Below are 12,105 nucleotides of genomic sequence, written 5' to 3'. Positions count from 1 at the left end.
TGCTTCCTTATGGGATTAGAACAATGCCTCCTTATCCCCAGTCCAGCCAATAATATGATTCACATTCGTATATACGCAGCTGATCAACATCGTTGACAGGCTATGAAAACCCTCCTTGCTTGGAGCTTCCTTGTCTTGATGTCAGTGGCTTCTATCTCCTCTTTTGGCCATCTTATTAGTTTGGTAGCTCAGTCCCCTCAGTTCTGACCACCTTCATCTCTAGCCCGAATGACATTCCGATGCCATTGCTGCTGGTGTGGATCAGTGAATCGATGTCCCGTTCTGGGCATACAGCTTGATGAAATCCACAGGAGGATAGCTGACAACTCAATTCCGTATCCATAGCGGGTTCAGACATATGCAGAACAGCAGTGGTCCTCCTCATGTATTGATCCATCTTAGCACACAGTCAGGTCAAGCTTCACCATGATCCTATCTTTCAGGACTCTCGCACTCAAGGAGACGGATACCTGCTTGGGTGGGGGGGTCATGATATCTACCCCCTGACCTGTCGTCCTGGCTCCCTGTTGCCGTAACATGTGTGTTGTACCTCGTCAGTCTCTAGCTTTGAGAACAGTCCTTTCTTCTAAATGTTGGAACACTGAGCTACTAGTTGTTTCACTGTCAATGTGGATGTTGGGTATCGGCATGACTTCATATAGCATGGAGGGTCAAGCCTAAGACCCTTACTGGATACAGACGCCCCAGGTGGGAATCAAACTTGCGACTCACGCTCTAGAGGCGTGTAGCTGCTATACAGGCATGATTTTTTTTTCTTGTAAAGCCAAAGTGTGACTGACCGAGTACTGATCAAGCACTAATTGCTTTGGCAGAGAACTTTTGAACTAGTGACGGACATTTACAGATCACCCAGCCCAAATCAAAGAAAACACATATAAGACCGATCAAACAAATGAACTGCCTTGCTACCAAATTATTAAACATAAAGAAAAGTAGTGCTCTCAACAAGGTGCACTATGCTTGGAACTCCTGAATACGCAGGAATTCATTAGATCAGACACATGATCACTGTGCCTAATGTAGCTTAATAATTCATCTGAATTGATTAATTGCAGGATAAGAGAACATATTCCCTGCAGAGATTGTAATGATTTGATTTCAGATGAGCACTGTCATAATGTGCAGCTTTTCATAAACCAGTATCACATCCACATCAGACCCTTTCGTGAGTCCCAAAGATCTCTATCTTCATCTTTCCTCTGTTTTCACTTTTTAGATCTGTCCACACTTTCCCAGCTGTAATTAAGTCTCAGACACTAGTTTCATTCTTTATTTTTTTAAGGACATTGTAACTATTGTCAAAAACATATTGAAAGTAGAGTCTTGTGAATACTACAGATTTTTCAGCTTAATTTGAGGGGAACACAAATATATTGCAATGATAATTTTGGAACCACAGATATTTTTATAGAGGGGCTGCAATATACATATATATATATATATAACAATAAACTGCCAATCCCTATCTCCATCTTTCCCAGTAAGGAGCCCAGTCAGCAGAGGGTGAAGAAGTGGGGCTTCTCTTTGGAGGACGCCTTGAAAGATCCAGCAGGGCAGGAGCTTTTCCTCAAGTTTCTAGAATCAGAGTTTAGCTCAGAGAATCTCAGGTGAGCAAAATATATTTCAGTCATCATTGTTGTATGTTGAAGTGATATTTTCCTGCTCTTTTTAACCATGCTGTACTGAACTCAATTAATGAAGAAGGGCAAGTAGTGCACAAGCACAGATTTTGTGGTGAATTTTTAAAGGCAGCTTATTCTGCATTATAACAAATCCTCTGTGCTTCATAGGATAACATTTAAGACATTCAGTTGGACATTTGTGCAGCTCCCCTTTAACAACGTGAGGAGAGTATAAGAGTCGATCAAAAGCTTTCACTTCCATGAAAATAGGCAGAAATTATTTCTTCTTGGCAACCTCATTGTTCCAACCTACCATTTCAACCCACTTGGAACATGGAAGAGCAATCAAGTGAAGGTTTGCCAGTTTTTAGATACCTAGAACACTTAAAGAGAAGCGCACAAACCACACTAAAATTCTGCTCATCGAAATTTCAGGAAAAGAAAAGAATATTAGAAAGGAGCAATACTGAGCTACAATGTTATGCAGATGTATCTCTTCTAGTATTTTTTTTTTTACTCTGTTGGATAAATCTAAGATAAAAACTGTTTTTGAAAGGTCTTATCACCATAAACAACAATGTTGTATCGAAGAGAAGAAAAAGATGCAGCCTTACAACTGTGATAAAAATAACAAGACTGAGCTAATGAGGTACACATCAATTTTCTTAACTGCTCATTCAATTAAAAGTCATAGCAGCAGCAGTAGAGCCTGTCCCAGCTGGCTCTGCTGGGTGAGGTGCAGAGTACACAATGTGCCCTACCACAGGGCCTCTTTAAACAGACAACCACACTCCTCCTATGCATTTAAGACGTAATTTAAGTTGTCGTGCCTTAAAGGAAAGATTCAAAGGGAAATAAGATTTCACATAACTACTTTACTTCTGTCTACACATCAAAAACAGAGTTGTAGAGCACCGGCAGTAAGCATACTAAGAGAAACCGCTAGCCCGACGATCCATCACACGTCACAAAACATTTCAAAACTCGTGTTTTTAGGCTCGTGGCAACTTTTCCTCAATCTGTCTGTTTAATTTTTAAGTCCATGAATGTTTTTGATTTCTTTGACTTGTTCTTGTGATGGTTTACAGCTCACATTAAATACAAATTTACACACTAGGGACTGTCATATTTAGTCCCTTATGCACCTATGCAGCAATAAGTGGGTGTTTTATAGTGTGTGGGTGGGAGAGAGAGATGAGGCATCTCTGAAATCTAGTGAGAGAGACAGAAATGTGTTAGGAATAAGAGTCTGGAGATGAACTGATAGTATGGAGGTTGTTGATACTTCTGAGCCAGGGGGAGATCCACTACAGAGAAAAAACACACACACATAAGCAGGGTGAGATGCAGAGCGGGAGGGCATACACTCACATCGCTGTTCACCCTTCAGCTACGCCACCAGTCTCCTCACCTCCATCTATTGTTCTCTTCTTCTGGACCCTTAATTGCTTTTGGTTTTATGAGGGAGCTTTTGGAGGAGTGGCACAGAAAGAGAGAGTGTCAGTTATTGAGAAATAGAGAGTGAGTGAGCAAAGCACACCCCAGAGGTGCTTTGCTCTATATTGCTAAACCAGTCCACAGATCAATATAGATAGAAACTAATATTGGAGGCAGTCTGCTTCTCTGCTGCCCCTGGTATTTAACACAGTTTAAGTTTTTTCTCTGTGTCAATATTTAAAAGAAAATTATTCTCGTGTGTCGTCGAGGAAAGGAGGAGAAAGTTTTAAGAGCATTTTAGAAAGAAAGAAATCAAATACATGTAAGTCAATGTTCTGGATACTGACATGTTTCGAGAAAACTATGTTTGCTTTGCAGGAAGGTTTCACTTTTAATTTTCCCGCTCTAATCATACAGAAAGCTTTCACTGTCCTAAACTCGCTAATCTATCTAAAGATAAGTTATCACCAGTTACATGTTTAGCATGCAGATTTAAAGGTCTATGCCACTGATGTGTGTTTCTGTTTGTGTTGTTGCAGGTTCTGGCTGGCTGTGCAGGAATTAAAGAGGATACCTCAGCACGAAGTTGCACAGAGGGCACAGGACATCTGGGCAGAGTTCCTGGCAGAGGGAGCGCCCAGCTCTATTAACCTGGACTCCCACAGTTACGAACGCACCAGCCAAAACCTGAAAGACCCTGGACGATACAGCTACGAAGATGCACAGGTGAGAAGCAGAGGAGCATGTAGTGCATTTGAGCTCAAGTAAAATTATTTGAACTTGAAAATTATGAAACCAGTCGGACTTCACAGGGTTTTAAAGTGGAGCTGATGTAACAATATATTAACCTCTTTAAACCTACATATAGAAATTATATGACTGGGAAAAAAAAGAACCTGCTCTTAAAATCCTGTCCAGATTTATGCAACTTTTTGGCAAATGCCAGCTGAAATTTGTCTGGCTGAACTGAGATTTAGTGGTACTCATAAATAATAAAAGGTGAACTACAATACTAAGTGAATCCTAGAAAAGGAGTCATTTAGCAAATTGCATTTATTTCAGTTAGCCTCATTCTGTTCTCTCACTACTGAGAAAAATGTCCCTACTTTTGATCAGTGATTGGAACACATTTACACTGCAAATACACACCTCATATCCTTTGGAGTGACTTTTGAAAAAGTAAAGCAGACAGGCAAACTTACATAGCAAGGCCCCAGCCAGTCAGCAGATTTGAACCCAGGACCTTTTTGCTGGGAAACAACAATGCTAACTAATGCACCGCCATGCTTCTGAAGTTTAATTCTAAATGACCTAATTGTGTGACTGGTTGTCTGTCTCTGTGTTAGACCTGCAATAGACTGTTGACCTATACTATGACAGCTGGGATAAGCTTCAGTAATTTCCTGTGTATCAGGATTCCCCAGTTATGTGACTGACTCCAAATAGGCCTGCTTGAGGTCAAGAGTATTACCACAAGGCTCTATTCTACATTCCAACTTAAGTTGGTTATATCTCTGTGGGTTTTCTGTGCTTCTTTCAGAAGCTCTGCCCCACACTATTGTCTGCTCCATTTGTCTTTCTTACATGCTTCACCAGTATCAACTAATGGGTCTATATTGTGGAGTGATTTCCAGAGAATACGTCTCATTGGGAGATAGATGGGCGGGGGGGTACTGGGCGCTGCGTAGCATCTATTAAATTCCGTCTCGTGTCACAGGCTTAAATGGGACGAGTTAAACAAAGAAAAGATTTCTCCTGTCAGTTACCTGGCAGTGTGCCTCAATCATCCTCTCCCACTGAGAGGGTCTTGTTCAGTTTACTCTGCTTGAGTTGGCAAGTTTTGTACATCATCGACACGTAGTTATATATAAACATAGCAGAATTGCACCGCCATCCTTCCGACGCAAACTTCTCCTTCTTACTTGCCGTGTATCCCATCTTTCTGACCTCTAAGGACCACATCTACAAGCTGATGAAAAGTGACAGCTATTCACGTTTCCTGCGCTCCAACCTGTACCAGGACCTTCTGATGGCGAGGAAGAAAGTAAGTGACTGTGTCATCTATTTATGAATTACTCTCTGTGGACATACAGAAGCTGTATCATTGAACATTAGCATCAGTGAAGCTGAGACTAAGGCAGGCTCCCCGACTTTACTTGGTAGAGATAAGTGGACCAGTCTTTATGACTTAATGACTGCTCAAAGTGCACACACAGCACTGTAACAGTCACACACCATGAGATACAGTATAATTTGTGAATATGTCAAAGGTTATTTTGACATGTTTGACACTGGATTGATGGACAACCTGCCTCTAGCAGGGCCAGCTATGAGGCATGAGGGGTGCACCGCATTCAGTCAGCTAAATTGCTGAGACGACCGCTAACAGCCCTTTTTAGAAAAGAAAGTGGAATACGGCATAGTATTTTCCAGCAATTACTGTAATATCAGTAATGTTTAAAAATATGCCTGCAATCTTGTGCAATTTTTGCGAACTGACTCTGAAAGTGAAAGATGCAATTTTGGCTTCGAAAGAGTTGAACTCTCACACTCTTTACTTTTTGCTCGACTCTAGCCTGAAACGGAGCAGGGCCGACGCACCTCCCTGGAGAAGTTCACTCGCAGTGTGGTGAGTGTCCCGCTGCGTCTGGTTTGAATTATTACAGCTACTTTATCAAACTTTTTTTTAATTGTACATCTGTGCTAAAGTATTTTTTGTAGTCATTAGATACTTTTGCAGCTACAAAGGACATTTACTTTTTTAAAACAATGGTTTAAAAGAATGGCGTATTGAGTAATAAAGGACTGTCCATTGTACAAATTAGTTTGCCTAACTGCGTGACTGCAAATGAGGGAAGAGGCAGGATGCAGGCAAAACAATTACAATGTAAAATTACAGCTAAGCGGTTTGAGTGATTTCTGTATTCTTCAGTGTTCCCTTTGGGGTGCCATTTGCCATGTGTTGCCATGTTTGTTTTTGCTTTATGAAATGCATTATTTCTTTCAGTTCAATAGATGAAGCCTTTGGTTTGCAAAGACATGGAACTGTGACCAAACTATGCATTTCTCTGCAGACACATTATGAGCTTGATATCAAAGAAGAAGAAAAAAATGTTATTTAAGTCTTATTGGACTTCATATGGCAAGCTTGGAGCTCCCTAAGGCACCTCTCATTGCATTACTCAGACTTTCCCCCGTGTTCATTTTTTTTTCCCAGGGCTAATATAATGTATTCTCACCTTGAGATTTAATATATTTTTGCAGACAAAGCTCTATGTGCATGCAGGTCATCCTTCTTCTTTTTCTCCTTAGCTCCTTAGAAATCTTGAGAATAAAACTTTAAACTATGACTCTTCTTTTCCAGGGCAAGTCATTGACAGGCAAACGACTGACGGGTCTCATGCAGTCGTCCTGACAAGGCCTGGATGAAGAATAGGTGGAACCATACCCAGAAGAGCTGCTTACCTATGGGAAGCAGGTGGAAAAGGACCCTGGGGTGTGCTTGTGTAGCTATGGGAGGTGGATAAGCGCGCCAAACAAGCTTACACCACTGGATTGGACTACTACCACATGTGAAACTCACCTCAGATCAGTTCAAGCGGACCGACAGCATGCAATAAGTCACCAGACCTGACACCAGTGCTGTCACAGTGTAGATGATAAACAATGCTACTCCTCTTAGGAAGTTTCTACAAAAATCACCTGTACTAAGGAAAGCCGGGCTCAGTTGTTTCTCTCTATCTACTCTCATGTTAATATAGTAGCTGAAGAGGCTATTGCTTTTACTTTCAGTGATATAAACACGGAATGCTTGAATGCCTTGACAGATGTCAAACGAGACTTAGATTAAATGCTGTAGCTAGCTGTTTTATCTCATCATTCACTACGATGATATAAGGGAATGAAACACTGGGAGCAGTTTACAGATGCTTGACTGCCAGGTGGTGTAGTACACTGAACTTATGATTGACTAAAGCTTTTAGATCAACTTACTATTGTATGACACAAGATATGCCTCTGTATGTCCAATGCCGATTTACTTGGTTACAGTGTGCGCTCACATTTAAATCAGCACACTTGCTGCTTTTGTCTGTCTCCCTGCACTTATAGCTGTGTAATGTAGTACTGTAGTTGGTACAATAGTATGTGTTAGTATGTGCAACAGTAGCTACTAATACTGAAGTTAGTACAAGCACAAGCTGAAATGTCTGCTTTTAAATTCAAGTAAAGGGCACCAAACACGAAGGCCACACGTATCCTGGAAAGCTAACCAAAATCAGTGTTGACCTGATCATTTGGACATATTCTTAATCTACAAATCAATAATTACTTTGCCCTAAACATATGTTGTGGACACCCAGAGGTGAACATCTTGTCATAAAAAGGTGAGTTGGTAGGTTTACAAACAGTTGTATTGCTTTAAACGGGTGGGTGGATAAAGGTTAGGCTTTACTCTATCTTCTAAACATTCCACTGCAGGCGGCCACAGTAATGTTTATTTGGCTGACTTCTTACCATTCTTCACTTTGTGTAAAGATGACAATAAAAGAGGAATGCACAATAAAGACGGAGTTTTGGACCCTTATGTCAGCATGTCCATTTCTTCTACAGGGAAAATGCATCAGATGACACTTTCAATAAAATCCCAGAATAAATGCATGTAACATGTAACAGGTGCATCTTTGCACTTTGTAGTTACATACTGCCCCCTAGTGTCCGTTGGGTAGTAAGTACTGGTTAAACGTCTCACTTTCTGTCATTTGCTGGCACGTGGAGCAAAACCATTACAGCTGGGCAACAAGTACGCTTTAGAAATGTACTATTAAAACCTAAATGTTAAACAGTGCAGCTTTAAAGTGTTGTCGCTCTTGAATTTGATGCTTGGGAAATAAAGACTGATTATTACATCTAATGCTACAAAGAGCTTTTAGTATCTTGTCATCTTAGTAATAGCTGTGAAGTGCAATAGCGCCATCTGGTGGGCATTTTATTAAGAAACGGTACATTTTTTTCTCTTTTCTATTATTATCTTCCTCCTGTAAGTCAGTCTTATATTAATCTTCATCAAACAAGTATGACTACTGTTTTATTCCGATAGTCTCCATGTTATATTTGAATAAGGCATATCTTTTTTAATTTCCCTCTATACACCACTACAGTGGGTTTCAAATCCAGCAATATGTGATTCAAGTGCAGACTTTCAGCTTTAATTCATGAGGTTCAGCAAAAGTATTAGAAATATTTTGAGAGGCTCAAAAGTATTTTGACAATTGACAAGAAGTTTGAGACTGTTGCCTTGTTATTCCATGACAAACACTCGACCCACCTCTGGTTAATTCCAAATGTTGAACTTCATTTTGGTAACTGAGACTGTCAATATGACACCCAAACAGATGTCAGTGCAGGTAAAGGACTTTGACCTTAAGGTCAAAGTCACTGATATTCATAACTTGTCTGAGATTTTTACTAGATGCACCTGTAGTATTGATTTAGACATCGTACACTGCCTCAATCTCAAGTTATTGTGTTCACAAAGTTAACGGCAATACCCTATCAGCAATTTACAGTCAAGAGGTAAAAATGAGTGACTGGCCAAATTATTATGGATCTAACTGTACACTTCCTGGATAAAACATTTTGTCCCGAGTATCAAATTTTTTATTTTACTTTTATATTTTAGTGATTCGTTAGTGTGTGTTCTACATATAGTTGTAAAGCTTTAAGTGCATACTCAAGTTTTGTGGGAGAGATCAAAACACTTAAATGTTTCTTGTGCATTATTGCTTAAAAACATTGATCAAAAATTCAGACGTTCTAAACCGTTTTTTAGAAAAGAAGGTATACGAAGAACAGACAGGAAAAAAAACAAACAAATCCTGGTGCAACTGTTTCCAAGATAAAAGACAAAACTGAACTTATTCAAAACACCAAAAAATATCCCAAAAAGCAGCACCTGAGTACTGTAAGCACATGTATTGCAATGCAGGACTTTAATACTTTAGATGACAAACTGAAACACAGTGAGACTCACTTCATAGCCATTACAAATTTATTGATCAGAGCTTCACATTGTGCGCAGGTCTGATAATAAACTGACAACTTCTTAGTAGATGTTTAAGGTTATATTTGAAGAACTGGGATGGGTGGAGTGTAAAAGCTAAGCTTTCGATTTACCGTTCGATCCACGTCCCTACCCTCATCCTATGGTCATGAGCTGTGGGTAGCGACCAAAAGAGAGAGAAGAGGCAGAAATGTACTTCCTCCGAAGGGTGGGTGGCCTCTCCCTTATAGATAGGGTGAGAAGTTCAGCCATCCAGCAGGGGCTCAGAATAGAACCGCTGCTCCTCCAAAGGAGGCAGTTGAGGCGATTCGGGCATCTGGCTAGGATGCCTACTGGATGTTTTGGGCATGTCCCACCGGGAGGAGGCACTAGGGCAGACCCAGGACATGCTGGGGAGATTATAACTCTCGGCTGGTCTGGCAACACCTTGGTGTTCCTCTAGACAAGCTGGAGGAGATGGCTAGGGAGAGGGAGGATTCCTTAGGCTGTTGCCCCCACGACTCAGCCCCAGATAAGCGGAAGAAGATGGATAGATTGATGGACGAATTTGGTACTTTAAAAATCACACTGAGCAATAGCATGTTGGTAGCATCAGAAAAATTGTTTGGTTAGACTTGTTGTTGTTTATATTTCAATTTGACTGAAGAAAAACGCTCAGAAAGACATTTTTGATGTTACAATGCAAAAAGTGTAGCTGAGCTAGACACTTATTTTTTAGGTACTTACACCAAGCAAATGAATTGTGAGTAGAATTAATGAATGGCTGTAAAGGTACACTAATTTGGGAATAGAGAAACGTGTCACGAGTTGCAGGACTTAAGAGTAATGACTGCACAGCTAACACACAAATTCACTCTGAGGAAATGGGTCAACACATAAATTGGCATTAGGTCCCTTGGGAAAGCTGAGACCTTATTGAAAAGCAGTAAGGAGAATTAGGCAGCGACAGCGGGACAGGAAAGAGGCTGGACTCCTCTAATCTCCAGAGCCTTGTTGAAGTGCACCTCCATGGTCTTAGAAGACTTGGTGATCTTCAGGTTTCTTATACAACCATGAAAAGAGGTGCTGGTAGAAAGAGCTGCCTGGTGAACTCCAGCTGAGACAGAAACAAAAACACATAATCAAATTTACTCCATAATCCCTGAACAGGCTCTTCTCCTGTAACAAGTATGTTTTCTATACATGCTAACAACAATTCATATGTGTTGGCATGTTTCTTTACATTTGTCCAAGTATCATTTTAGGTAGGTGGCATTCATACCAGGATATCCTCCAACATATATGGGGTCGCTGGTGTCACAGGTGACAGAGTGTGCATACGGACTGGCTGCATCGCTCTGCTTCCCATCAACCACCAGCTCCAGCTTGTTCCGTTTCTTGGTGGCGGTGACGGAGTGCCACTGTCCATCACAGAAGCCTTCTCCCTGAGGAACGTGCACTGCCGTAAAGCGCCCAGCTCCATTGTCAACATGGAAGAGCAGCTAAGAGGGAGGGAAAGGCACATGGAAACAACAAACAAGCTTACTGCGTGTAGTCAAACTAATTTCATAATTCTTCGAAATTCTTTGAAATTAGTTTGTGAAAAGTTTTATAAAGTTTTCACAAAAAATACTAAGTAAAAATTACTTTTTGTGACAAGTTTATGTAAAAAAATAAAATCCTCAATTTGTGGAGATGGACCAAGAACATGTTTGATATTCCCAAACCTCACAACGGAAAAAGCTTTCTCTCTGGAGGTTTTTTCCCTTTATGTTATTTTTGCTGTTTTTTAAGGTTTTTTTAAGATCAAATTTGTATCAATGTCCTTTTCCTCTAAGCAGCATTTATTTTATTTTACAATGGACTAAAATCTTAAAAAAGGACAAGTGTTTAATTCTTCTGTTGCTTCTTATTTCCGGGCCTGCTTCCAGCACAAGGTTTAACATTCCTGTTGATTTTAAAACAGATTTATGTTTTCTTCATTTGAACATACATAGTTTATGTGCTATGGTTATGCTTAGCATTTGAGCACATTCTAATATTATAGTTTAATTTGAAATCTGGTTAGGCAAATCTATTACAAATACAGATATTAGTGTTGATGGGTATTATATGTATATAGGACTGAGTGACCTAAAAAAGTCAGGGGTATTATAATATTTGGCAAAAACTCTGAATCAGTGAGTTTTTGATCATTTCAGTTTTTGGTACTTGATCCTTTGAATCCCTCCAGATTACACTTGGCTACTCCAGAACATCCTCAGCTGTCAGAAGTGCACTACCCTCTTTAATGAAGCTTTTATTAAAAGGGAATTTTAAGTAAATGGTTCTTATGGAAGACTTGAATTGGAATAATTTAAGTTTGCTGTGACTCTCTAAATCAATTTCAGATTACTGACAACTAATTCAAGATATCCAGGAAATTTTTAATGCTAGAACCGCCAAAGAGGTCACTTAGCGTTAACTTATTTATTTATCGCAATCGTTCCACATTAATCTGCAGCAGCTTCGGATGTTGCTAATGACGACGACTTTCTGTTATGATTTTGTTGCAGAAAGAGCAGAGCCATGGATAATTTTCAAACAAGATATAAAACATGTTTGCTGAACAAAATATATATATTAAAAGTCGAGATACTCACTTACATTACAACGTTTACATATGCTGGATTCTTTCTATAACTGAGCACTGAGATTTATTACAAACCTTAAAGCGTTTACCTGCCACTGTACATTGTGTGCTTGTGCTGGGAGGTCTGTTTGTCATTTCATAGCCTCAGCCACTGGTACATTCTTATTTTTAAGGTCTTATTTATATGGTCTGCGCCTGTCTTACTGACTTCCATTAATCAAAAAATTGTGGGAATTACTTTTATTGATTTTTCAGGGTTTATTGGTGATGACATTTATACATTTTGGTTGCTTTTGTATTTTATTTTTATTGTTTTTATTTTAGAGTACTTAACTTGTGTATTTTTTTTTGTG

The 12,105-nt window shown here is 39.7% G+C and overlaps 2 protein-coding genes across 2 annotated transcripts in view; one reads left to right on the top strand and one right to left on the bottom strand.

The window, feature by feature from the left end:
- The window catches only part of LOC102201415 (regulator of G-protein signaling 6-like), a 105,159-nt gene extending 97,502 nt beyond the window's left edge, over window positions 1-7,657 (top strand). Inside the window, exons 14-18 of the mRNA XM_005731163.1 lie at window positions 1,503-1,628; window positions 3,620-3,806; window positions 5,035-5,124; window positions 5,656-5,709; window positions 6,445-7,657. Coding sequence (XP_005731220.1) covers window positions 1,503-1,628; window positions 3,620-3,806; window positions 5,035-5,124; window positions 5,656-5,709; window positions 6,445-6,495 — 508 coding nt within the window. The 3' untranslated portion in view covers window positions 6,496-7,657. The remainder of the gene's footprint in view (window positions 1-1,502; window positions 1,629-3,619; window positions 3,807-5,034; window positions 5,125-5,655; window positions 5,710-6,444) is intronic.
- Window positions 7,658-9,345: 1,688 nt separating this feature from the next.
- The window catches only part of lama2 (laminin, alpha 2), a 228,005-nt gene continuing 225,245 nt past the window's right edge, over window positions 9,346-12,105 (bottom strand). The window contains exons 74-75 of the mRNA XM_013910321.1: window positions 10,403-10,622; window positions 9,346-10,237 (exon numbers count right to left, since the gene is read on the bottom strand). Of these exons, the coding sequence (XP_013765775.1) occupies window positions 10,077-10,237; window positions 10,403-10,622 (381 nt within the window). The 3' untranslated portion in view covers window positions 9,346-10,076. The remainder of the gene's footprint in view (window positions 10,238-10,402; window positions 10,623-12,105) is intronic.

This window comes from Pundamilia nyererei, unplaced genomic scaffold, assembly GCF_000239375.1.
Source record: "Pundamilia nyererei isolate P.nyererei 1_Seehausen unplaced genomic scaffold, PunNye1.0 scaffold00041, whole genome shotgun sequence".
NCBI classification, from domain to species: domain Eukaryota; kingdom Metazoa; phylum Chordata; class Actinopteri; order Cichliformes; family Cichlidae; genus Pundamilia; species Pundamilia nyererei.
The sequence above is the reverse complement of the archived record's forward strand: the minus strand, read 5'-3'. Positions and strand labels throughout refer to the sequence as shown.